Consider the following 12,519-nt stretch of genomic DNA (forward strand, 5'->3'; position numbering starts at 1 on the left):
CACTCTTTCCTGAAAGTTTCTGCTCAAAAGCTATTTTATTGAAAAGTCCAATAGCACATACAGACACACATATACACATACTCAAACACACACACATGCAAATACACATTCAAACACACATAATGCACACACATATACACATAAATATACACATGCATACACATGTACACACATACATACACAATACATATTCATACATATGCACAAACATATAAACACACGTGTGTATACACACATACACATATACCCACATGTACACACATGCACACATACATATACACATACACACATAAATACACAGATACACATATATACACATATACACAGATACACATACACACATACATACACAGGTGTTTACTCACATGCACAGATATACATATATACACATTTACACAACATGCGCACACACACATACATACATATACATATATATACACATGGACACATACATTCATATTTGTATGTATGCAAACACACACACACATACAAACATACACTAACCCATAGCCACTCCCTTATCTACTTTAAAATTTCTCATGGCTTTATCATCACCTTGAATCAGATTTATTACAGGCATATACTTCTTTATTTGAAGTTTTTAAGGCTTCAAATCAAAGAATATGACTTAGGAATTATATTCTTTATTATTTCAAAAGACCTGTTTTCCATTCATCAGTTGATAGATGATACCTTCAGATATGGGCAGCACTAAATACGAGATTGAAGGAGGAGGAGGGGGAGGAGGAGGAGAAGGGGGAGGAGGAGGAAAGGTGGAAGGAGGAGGAGGGGGAGGAAGAGGAGGGGAGGAGGAGGGGGGAGGGAGGGGAAGAAGGGGGAGGAGGGGAGGGGAAGGAGGAGGAGGGGAGGGGAGAGGAAGGAGGAGGAGGGGAGGGGAAGGAGGAGGAGGGGAGGGGAAGGAGGAGGAGGAAATGACGACGAAGAAGAAGGAAGCAGTGGAGAAGGTACGCCTAGAAATCGGGGAAGAAGAAAGGAAAGGGAAGGATATGAAGTTGGGGAATTGGTGGGTTTGGGATGGAGTTGAAGAGAATGGGGAGAAGATTTAATCTAAATACATTATATTCATCTATGAAATTATCAAAATAATTTTATAACAAGTCTTCTGGGGACTGGGACGTCACTCTGTAATCAAATGCCACTCTGTTTGTGCATGTAAAAAGGTTTGAATATGACAATGGAGGGGCCGTGGCAGGCAGCATATAATGGTCCCATTCCCGGAGATGCTGAGTCCTAATTCCCCACACTTACGGATCTGTCGGGTTTGTATGGAAATAAGAACGTGGTGTGATTAAATTAAGGATCATAGTAAGGGAGGTTACTCTAGATCATAGCATGGGTCTATAGCATTATAAGAACGCTTACATGAGAGGAAACAAACAGGTACAATGAGGAAAAAAGGACAACAGGGCAGAGGCTCAGGACGTGTTATTGCCAGCAGGATGGTAGCTTGGGCCCGCAAGGGTGAGCACATTCTATAAGACCTAAAGCCTTTGTGGGTGTTTGATTTTAATCATTCAGTAGCTTTCCTTTCCACTCTTTTATGTAAGGATCTCCGGCAAGGAGCATAGCCTGCAAAGTTGCCTTGCTAGGCAGGGACGGTGTCTGAGACTGTGGCCCATCATCGTCACACGCGGCCATTAAGTTATAGGACAAGCAGGCTGTCTGAGGTATAGAGTGTAAACTTCAGTGAGTTTATATCTGCTCCAGAAACTGACTGTGGACAGAAACAGAGCTTTTTAAAACATTTCAACCCTGATGCTGGGGGAGGATGTGACGTCTTCAGTGGTATAGCCAAGGTGGCCATGATCCTGTAAATAACACTGAACTCATTGGTTCACACGCACAAAAAGACACGGGAGTGGGAGGGGACTAGAGGGAGATCAACAGGAGTGGGATGAGGACAAGAGACTGTAATGGGGCTGAATATGATTAAAATACATGACACACATGCATAAAATGTCATACTGTAATTCATTATTATGTATAATTAGTATGTGCTAGGAAAAACCTTCAATTTCAATCTGTTACTTGAATTGCAACAAGTGTGTGTGTGTGTGTGTGTGTGTGTGTGTATGTGTGTGTGTGTGTGTGTGTATTGCTGGATGTACCGCGGTGATCACGTGTCAGATGAGCAGGGAACCCCCTTGTTCTGCTTGTTTGTTTTGGAGTTTCTACCTGGCTGAGTTGCAGCCCGGAGCGCATTAGGCAGCCGGTTGACCTTCCTCATGATTTCCTTCCATGACTTATCCACCTGAAGGAACATCTTGGCTTCTGCAGGCAGCTGCCTCTGGATATCTGGGGCATTAAAGATGCTTTCTAGGTAGAGCCAGTTTCTCTGACAGTTCAGCCACTCTTCCTGGAGAAAAACATGGGACTATCAACATGGAGTTTCCAACCGGATATCCACAGGTTACACTGGAGATTGTGGCTTTGGGAACTACATCTTTCCCTTAGGAGCCGCTCACATCTCCCTAAAGGTCCTTTGAAATAAAATTTCCTAAAGGAGCCCACTATTCTGTCCAGCCTGATTCCACCCTCTCTTTCCACTGAAGACTATTCTGAGTCGGCTGTGTGGAAAGCCAGAGGGGTCACATGAAACATGCTTAAAGCGTGTAGAGGAAACATTCTGTTGGGAGGCAAGATGCTTCCTGGCAGAAGTCTGAAGGGTGGTCAGGCAACAAGTTCATGATGACTCCCAAACATATACAAGCACAGCCTAGAACCACCCAGGGAAAGCATCTTAATGAGGAGTTACCTAGATTGTCCTATCTTTGGAATATCACAGCTATGGGATTCCTTGAGCAGAGGGATCCAGTAGAAGCCAGGATCACTTCCTGACCAACACAGATATGAGACTCCAGATGTATTGTACTTAACTGATAATTACGCTGCTAACAAATGTATAACTCCAGTTCCGTGATATTTAATTTAACTCTGCTAGTAAAAGTGACAGTAGGCTGCATAATGATAAAAACGGGCCAAGTGCCTGTGTGCTTTTTTCTCATTCTGAACATAACAAAATGTCAACAATTGAATCCTACACTTCTGAATTATATAATGTTAAAACAACAGTGTGTGTGTGTGTGTGTGTGTGTGTGTGTGTGTGTGTGTGTGTAACAAACCCAGGACTTTGTACGGTTGGTCAATCCTTCTACCACTGAGCTGCGTTCTAGCCCCACAGAATCACTATTTCCAGCCCTCCAGATCAAAGTCCAGGAGCTGGAATTTCCCCAACTTACCAGTGTTTGATTAAACAAGGAAAGTTGTTTCTGCCAGTCATCCACTCGAGTCTTCAGGGGACCCACATATCGTGATGAGGCGATGGTTGCAACGTTGATGGTGCTATCGTCAAGAAGGACCTTTGGGGAGCAGAGGCCAGAACACGGGCAGAAGCATGAGTCTGTGAGCTCAAGGTGTTTCAAATTCCAAGGGTCTATTTAAGGATAACTCATTTGAACAAATAATGTAGCCCCACCTACAGCTTCCTACACAGACACTGCCAAACTTGTTCCTTTTCCTTGTGCTTACAACCGTATGTTCTCTCAAAGGTCACTGGGGGACACCTAACTAAGAGACCTGTGGAGGGTGTGTGTGTGTGTGTGTGCGTGAGTGAGTCAGATCTTAATGCTGGTGTAGCAAATGTTACTGACCGAACCATCTCTGAGCCTCGCATCCTGTAGTCATTAATGGCACAAGTGTTTGCTTAGTCTAATGTTCTTCTCTTGCCCTCAACATTAGGCAACTGGCATCCCCTTTACAGTTTAGTCACTTGGGTAGGCTTTCACCTCTCAAAATGCCCTGTGCTTGCAACGATTGCAATCAATGAATGATTATTTTCCCTTATGCCATCTGCAGGAAGATGAAGCTGAATCCTCTAGAGGAAGTATTCACATCGCCCCCCTCCCTACTGCTCCCCACAAACAACAGCATCCCTCATAAAACGTGTGGATTAAAAAAAATGTGTTGATCTGAAAAACTGAGTTGTTTAACTGGCACTGCTTGGCTCCTGGCTCCTGCACATAACTTGGCTTGCCCACCTGCACGCATAGCGTGATGTCTGATTTTGCCCTCTACTAACAATTTCACTTCTATCTCTGCCTTTTGTCCATTCTTACGATATGGCTATACCTTTAAGTTGGGCTGTAGGACTCCTTCCCTTTTGTCTTTAGATTTTAAATGACTTAATGCTCTGAGCACATGGCTTAGATTTTATCTACCTAAATAGATAAAATTGAGTTTAACTTCCCATCCAGCTGTGCACGTGAAATGCCCGTGCATGTTATTTTGCAGTGCACGTGAAATGCTCGTGCATGTTATTTTGCAGTGCATGTGAAATGCTCGTGCATGTTATTTTGCAGTGCACGTGAAATGCCCGTGCATGTTATTTTGCAGTGCATGTGAAATGCCTGTGCATGTTATTTTGCAGTGCACGTGAAATGCTCGTGCATGTTATTTTGCAGTGCATGTGAAATGCCCGTGCATGTTATTTTGCAGTGCACGTGAAATGCCCGTGCATGTTATTTTGCAGTGCACGTGAAATGCTCGTGCATGTTATTTTGCAGTGCACGTGAAATGCCCGTGCATGTTATTTTGCAGTGCACGTGAAATGCCCGTGCATGTTATTTTGCAGTGCACGTGAAATGCTCGTGCATGTTATTTTGCAGTGCACGTGAAATGCTCGTGCATGTTATTTTGCAGTGCACGTGAAATGCTCGTGCATGTTATTTTGCAGTGCACGTGAAATGCCCTTGCATGTTATTTTGCAGTGCACGTGAAATGCTCGTGCATGTTATTTTGCAGTGCACGTGAAATGCTCGTGCATGTTATTTTGCAGTGCACGTGAAATGCTAGTGCATGTTATTTTGCAGTGCTTTTAGTTCCACCTACTCCCTTCTCAATCTTCATCTTTAATGTCGGTTGTCCTGGCAACAAGAGTCTGGGAAAGACTCTTCTATCACTTCACACATAACTGATCACTTAATTCCTCAACTACAGGCCTGGAACTCCTGCGCGCGTGCACGGGCGAGCGCGCGCGCACACACACACACACACACACACACACACACCATTTTATTACTTTGGTCAATATTTGTGACTAAGTATTTGTGTCAGTTATTTACATCTTGTTTTCCAAATTAGCTTTTCCTTAGTGGCTCGTAGTTCATTTCCTCACCTTAATCTGTCACAGAAGCTGCAGGAGGTATGGTCAGGACTTGTATCACAAAACTGCTCTCCTCTGTCCTTCCTCCTCCCTCTCCTCCTCCTTCTTTCCTTCTTTATTTTGAGGCAGTCTTATTGTCTATCCCTGGCTAATTTAGAATTTGTTATGTAGCTCAGGCTGGCCTTGAACCTATAGTAATCCTCCTGCTGTTGATTCTCAGACATGGAGATTACAGGCAGGAGCCACCATGCCTGATTTACCACAAATATCCCGTAACCCAATTACGTACCTGTATGTCATCTGTGCCACCCAGGATAAATACGTCCTTCGAGTCACGGTGAGGAAGAATGACAAATTCTGTCGTTTTCCAAGAGTCTTCCACCTTGGAAATAGTTTAAGCATTGGGATATCTAATTCATGAGTGTCTAGATGCACAATAAAGGCTCACGGAATGAAATAAGAGGGGACTGTAACTCCCCTACTCCCCTCCTTATGATCCTTGACATTCTCAAGACCCTTTTCTTAGTCAGAAGCCACTAATGTTCTTGGTTTCCTCTAACTGTTCTTAATACCGATGAGATGCCGCTGATAATGTGTGCCTTATGCTTGTAAGCGGAGGGAAATGTTCATTTTACTTAGACACCTGGCAGGTAGGCATGCATTGTTAGGATAAGGATTTAGCATTATAAGTAGGAAAGTCTTCTCAATCTATTTTAAGGCAATTAGCCCAGCCTAACCTTCTCTGGGAGTTCAGAAAATAATATATTTTTTGTTAAAAAAAATCTCTAACATACAGTTCTTCATAAAAGCCAGCAGTAGCCAACCTTGTTGCTGTGAATTCTGGCTGGGCTGTAGACTGAATATATCATACCAAATGGCTCATGCAAGAGGACAGCAAAGGCTGTTGCTTGTGATGCTGAAAATCCCACCCAGATAACACAGATCTTAGGAATCTTCATGTTTTAACCTGAAACCTTTACATTTCACATTTTGTGTGTGGATACTACATGTGTGTTTATGTGGGTATGTGTATGTGGGCACATATACACACATGTGCATGCAGAGGCCATTTCTTATTTATTTGTTTGTTTATTGCCATGGCCTCTGATTGGGCTGGAACTTTCTAAGTCGGCTAGGTTGACTGTCCCATGAGCCCCAGGGACCCATCATCCTGGCTCCATTTCCCTGGTGTTAAAATGAGACATGAAAAAGCCACACCACTGTGCCTGGCTTTTCCTTGACTTACCTTCTTAAGAATTATCTCTAAGGCAGCTTCCCCAGAAGCCTGTCCAGATATGTCCTGGATTTCTTGAGCAAAATCAAAGACGTGTAGTTCGGACAGCCTCTCTAAGGTCAGCGGAATTTCAATGTCCACTAAGAGGGCATCAACGGTTTGTTCAATGGCTGACCAGTGCCGAGGTTTCAGTGTTGGGTTCCTCAAATCATTGATCACAGGAAGCTGGAAGACAGACATTTTCAGAGGCGCTGCCTCTGTAAAGAGTACAGCATGTGCAGGACTGACCTATGGTCATGCCTGCAAACACTCCAGCACGGATGGGGGAGGGGCTCAGGGTACCCCAGCTCTACCAGAGGAGCTGTTGGTAGCTGCTGGCTTCTGAGAGTGGGGATGTGGTCCTGCACAGGTCACCCATGATACACTGAGTGGTCCTTGACCCATGAACATACGGGTGGCATTTATCAGACTCAATGTCTGAAAAAGAGTGCGTAAGGTTGGGGAGGCAATGTGGTGGGAATCTGAGAGACGTTGGAGGGGAGGAATGATGGGTGGAATTGGTCAAAACACATTTCAACCTATAGAGAGTTGAAAACAGCACCCCTCATTCCTATAGAAAAGGAAATTCAGGAGAAAGATGCAAATGAAGGGATTTTATTAAGACTGTGAGAACACTGAGTTTCAGGGCACTTAACTAATTCAAAAACTTGGGGAAAGTGGTAGTCACATGTTTCTCTGAAGACTAGAGCAGAGGCCAGAACAGAGCACCTCATTGGGTGGAGCCAGTCTTGAGGACAGAGCCTCTCCCACAGGCTATCATTTGCCACATATGGAGTGGAAAGCTGCAGGAAACGATTCTCAGTTGGGCACAAGAAAATAGGAAGGCGTAGGTCCAGGAGAAAGAAGCTGAAAGCAGCCTCTGGGACCCAGCTCACTCGAGAAACAGTAGGTATCACTAGAAAATACAGGCCCAAGGTGCAGTGAGACAGACTAGAGCACAGTCAAATCTCAAGCCAGCTGAACTCCTAACTGGGACTGATACAACCCAGCACACAAAGAGGTAAACAGAGGAAAATGCTCATCTCCAAGATTGCAAATCACAAGCCTCGGCGATCACTTGCTGCTGCAGAAGATGTCTGCATTTCAACAACAACCAAATAAAACAAACAAAAAACAAAAAGGCACACAGCAAAGCAAAATGACCAGAAGGAAATACGCCCGACAGTCAACAGTGATCGGAATCAAACTCAGAAGTGGTGCACATGTTGGGAATAGCGCTTTTAAATTAGCTACAGTGAATTTGTTAGAGGTCTCAGTGGAAGAGGGGGATGGCTGGCGAGGTCAGTATGGGGAGGTCAACTGGCTGCAAGCGCCTCGGACCAGCTGAGCAGGCTCACCCAATCCCTTTCTCCCTTTTAAGGACTGGCTTGGTTGCAACGCCAAGTTTCCAAACCATCCCTTTACGTGCACTGCCTGGCTTCCAGGACTTTTTCACATGGAATGCATCTGGATGATGCCTAGCTGTGAGGAACAATAGTGTAAATGGACCAGGCTGTTTGCACCAGGCGTATTTGCTGCCTATGTGCTGAGGGCATCCTTACTTTGCCTGTCATGTACCAGACCCCGAGTGTCTCTTCTAATTATTATGCTCCATTGCACAATTTACCACACTAGACTGTTACTTCTTTTTCCTGCAAACAAATCCCCAGGGCGTCTGAGTTTGGTTCTGAAATGATTCCCCTCGCCCTGCCTTACCTTTTCTTTCATTCTCTCCACCTTCTGTTTGAGCTGGGGCACCACACTGTTAGGTGGCAAGCCCTTTTCCAGCTGGGTCACAAATTTAGCGTATTTAGTGACTTGACCGTTTAGGACCTCTGGGTCCAAGCAGTCAAATTTGGACTGTGGGATTAAAAAAAAAAAAACAGATAAAGCACACAATAAATGTCAAGCTTAAGTAGTATAAAAGTTTACTTTCATTTGAATTTTCCTGGCACTCCAAATTTTAAACCAAAGCAAATCTGTAGGTTTAGAAACAGCCATTCATAATGCCAACTGCTAATTCCTTTCCTTGCATTGTCTTCTTTGCTGTCAAGTGCAATACTGTGATCCTCAAATTACCAATAAAGACCAGAGCTGTCCCCGTAGTCCCCAAGGCTGCCTAGACCATGTGGATGTCCAAGGGCTGTGCAGAACTAGCCCCACCCCTCAACAGCTGTGCCACTCAGGAGAGTGAGGTCCTGCACCTCCCCAGGCAGCACAGTGAGGCTGGGTATGAGGGAAAGAGCTGGGGAGAGCTGGTGGATTGTGAGGTTGAGTGGGCATAGGGATGGTGCCCTCCCTAGCTTGCCCCTTGCCACCTGCAATAGTCAGGAGAGCTGTCCCAGAGGTCATGGGAATGGGAGAGCTATCCTTGCCCCTCCTGTCTATAGCACTTGGGAGAGTGGGCCCTGAGGGTTGTGTTGCCTGGCAACACTGTGGAGATGGCCCTGATGATGAGGCATGGATGAGGCAGCCCCGAGGGTGTGAGTGTAGGAGAGCTCTCCCAGGCCCTTGCCACATGCAGCACTTGGGAGTGAGCCCTGAGCCTCAACCTGGCAGCATGATGTAGCTGAGTCTGGAGGCATAGATGGGGGTGAGCCAGTCCTGAGGACATGGTAGCAAGAGAGCTGTCTCTGCCTCTTGCCTATGGTGGCACTGAGTGGCCAGATGGAGCAATGCTGGAGAGCTCCCCCTGGTGGTATGGCTAAAGGAGAGGCAGTGGGCTGACCACTCAGCTGTCACCTAGGCCCAGATCTAGGACTCTGAGTTGGTCCACGTCAAAATCTACATCATCTGTGAACTAACTGTTGGGGCACCTGAAAGGGCAGGATCTCCATGACACAGGGCGGCAACAGGATGACTGGGAGGAGTCCCAGTGAGGACCCAATATAGATGGTGTCACAGAAGGCAGAGACCTCAAACCAGTTCATTGCAATGAACATTTGCAAATGACGATGTGTGGACAGAGGGGTACACTGTGGGACACTGGGACACACTGCAGCTTTCATGATGAAATGTTTTCTATGTTTTGTTTTGCTTATTGTTTGTTTGTGTGGTTTTTTGTGGGGGAGGGTGGGGAGGTTGCAAGGACAGAGGTGGATATGAGAGTATGGGGAGAGGAGTAGGACTGCGGTACATGATGTGAAACTCACAGAGAATCAATAAAACGTTTCTTTTTTGTTTTAAATGCCCCTCTGGCTCTTCCATCATCTGGAATACATTTCCTGTGTCATTTGGTTTTTGATTTAGACATATGGCCTCTGGTTATAAGCATTACCTAGGTAGGAAGAATGAGGAGTGCAAAGTGTTTGTGAAGCAGAAGGTATTTTCCACACATCCCTGCCATATTTGAGAGAGTGATACTTGAAAGCTGGTCACACTGGAAGGTGCTCACATCTTCTGCTTCCTTTTCAAGTTTTGAATACAGGCAGATCCTTGAAGCAGAGTCATGGTGGCTGTCATACTAGACTCCACGGATGAGTTCACTACCGAGAGTACTCCTCTCATTCTATCCTAGCAGTATGAACAAAATGGCCTCCTTCCATCAAGGACACTAACAACAGAAGCCTAAGCTAACAGATCTCTAAAGTGAGTACATCACAAGTAAAATCCTCCAGAACCCTGGGACTTTTCATGGTAACACTGTGTTTAGAAGTGACATTGCAGTTAGATATCGTATCCCATGGCCCTTGGACACTTGCACCACGCAGCCCTCTTAAACAAAGGTGTCAGGAACTCTGCTTTGTAAGAAGATTTTTTGCCTCATATCATTTAACAACAAAGGGCCTCTTATATTTAATCAGAAGACTGATTGGTTTCCATAAAATCATACTTTGCATTATGCATAGCAATGCAATTGACACATTAAGTGACACTGTAATGGAAATAGTTTATAGTCTTAAACAGAAGAGAAAATGGAAAATTTCAGGTTCCAAAACCTCTTCCCCACTTTCTCTAAGCGGGTCAACATGACAGAGGCATCCAGTGACTAGTCGTGTCTCGATCCTACTGACAATGGCCAATGAAACTGAAGCGAAAGCCCAGGTTTCATGACCACTGCTCCAAAGGAATCGCGTATGTTGAGTTCCTCTGGAATGTAAAAATGGACACATGAAATACGAACACGGATATAAAGCTATTTTTTCTTATTTGCTAGTTTCAACACCATCATAGCTATATTTTTCCCATGTCAGGTATGTAAATTCAACTTTCTGAATATTGAAGTACATATTTCATTGATTATCAGAAGACACTAGATAATTGAAATATATTTCATATTTTTAATATTTAGGAATTAATAAAAAAATACAACTACCGAGAGCTGTTTCCCCCTACCTTTAGCCACTCCTGCTGGAGTTTATCCCATTCAGACAAGGAATCCCAGAGCAGTTGTTTGAGCCTTAGTTCAGCACAGACTTCTTCCAATGCATCAAACTTGGACACTTCCACCTTTAAAATACAAGAACCAAGATGCAGGACTTAGATTTCAGACAGAACAACTTGTCCTCCAGGCAACTTTTGATGCTGTGATTTCCTGGAGGAATGTGGTTCCTAAATGAGGAAAGAAAAGGTAAGGGTGTGGCCACCAAAAGCTAAAAGCCCTATGAAATCCTGCATACAGTATAGCTTTTCATTAGAGACAGTATCACATGGTATTTTCTTACACCTTACATATCCTGAACAGGACCACTGTTGGAGAGCACTGGAGTATTCCGTTTTGGATGCTTGGTCTTTGGTGGGGATGGTGGTGGGGAAACAGATGAATCTTCATATTGGCTGCTTCGCCTCTGGGCTCCTAAGCTCTGGTGATGGAAGAGGAACCTATGTGTGTATGTGTGTGGTGGCTGCTGGAGGGAAGGTTTAAGATCACAGAACCACCTCTCGGTTTCTAAGCACATGGAATGTAGAGCCACCTTGTGGGAAGGAAGAATGAAGACATCCTGAAGGCCTTTTAGTTTTTATTACCTTGTTTGTTGATTTGTGTATATGGATGGGGAGGTGCGGGAGATCTTGAAGACCAGAAAAGGTCATCTGATTCCCTGGAGTTATAGGTCATCCATTGTGTGTGCTGAGAATTGAAGACCCGTCCTCTGGAAGAGCAGCGGGTGCTTTTAACCGTGGAGCCATCTCTCCAACTCCTGAAGGTGTTTTCATGAAAAATCATGTAAACACTGCTTTGGATTGGATGTGAGGAAGCTTCCATTGAACTGACTGAACAGAGACGGTTGGATTCTGTGATTAAACTAGAGCATTGGTATTGGGGATGTGGTGGTTTCAATGAAAATGGCTCCCATAGGGAGTGATACTATTAGGAGGTGTGGCCTTGTTGGATGAAATGTGTCACTGGGTGTGGGCTTAGAGGTTTCAGATGCTCAAGCCAGGCTCATCTCATATTCTCTCTTTCTCTCTCTCTCTCTCTCTCTCTCTCTCTCTCTCTCTCTCTCTCTCTCTCTCCTGATGCCTGCTGATCCAGATGTAGAACTCTCAGCTCTGTAGGTATGAGGGGGACATGAGCACGTGATTGCTTTTGAGTGAGTGTGTCATAAACTGGTGGCGTGTGTGAAGATTAAAGGACAGAATGTGGTGTTGATCCTACCTTCCGCCCTGTTTGAAAAGGGATCTGTTGTTCTGTTGTTTGCCACTGCATACACCAGGCTACTTGTCCCGGGAGCCTCTGGGGATTATCCCGTCTTCCTATCTTGTTGGAGGGGCGTTGGATTGCGTTGGCTTCCCATGGATTTGTGGAATCTGAACTCAGTCCTCATACTTGTCCCCACTGAGCCATTGCTCATTCCATTGTTTTTCTTTAGATACCCTCCCCCCGATATTATGGTAAAAACATGTAACATGAGATCTACTTTTTGAGGAGATCTTTATGCATATAGTACTGTTAACTATGCTGTGTTAAAAACATTAGTAGCAGACTTCCAGTGCTTTTCGATTCCATGTTTATGAAAAATTATACTTTCTGAGCAAGCAACTTTCCGTTCCCCAGCCTATAGTGATCACGGTGGTAATTTCCATGTTGGTAAGAGTGCTTTAGATATTTCACACACTACTTGAT

General features: G+C 44.6%; 1 protein-coding gene across 1 annotated transcript in view; it reads right to left on the reverse strand.

Annotated features, from left to right (window-relative positions):
* Positions 1–12,519, reverse strand: part of Dnah6 (dynein, axonemal, heavy chain 6) — a 213,022-nt gene that overhangs the window by 147,974 nt on the left and 52,529 nt on the right. The window contains 6 exon segments of the mRNA NM_001419792.1: positions 2,197–2,377; positions 3,261–3,380; positions 5,472–5,564; positions 6,429–6,641; positions 8,172–8,315; positions 10,791–10,904. Of these exon segments, the coding sequence (NP_001406721.1) occupies positions 2,197–2,377; positions 3,261–3,380; positions 5,472–5,564; positions 6,429–6,641; positions 8,172–8,315; positions 10,791–10,904 (865 nt within the window).

Source organism: Rattus norvegicus, chromosome 4, assembly GCF_021556685.1.
Source record: "Rattus norvegicus strain SHRSP/BbbUtx chromosome 4, alternate assembly SHRSP_T2T, whole genome shotgun sequence".
Taxonomy (NCBI): domain Eukaryota; kingdom Metazoa; phylum Chordata; class Mammalia; order Rodentia; family Muridae; genus Rattus; species Rattus norvegicus.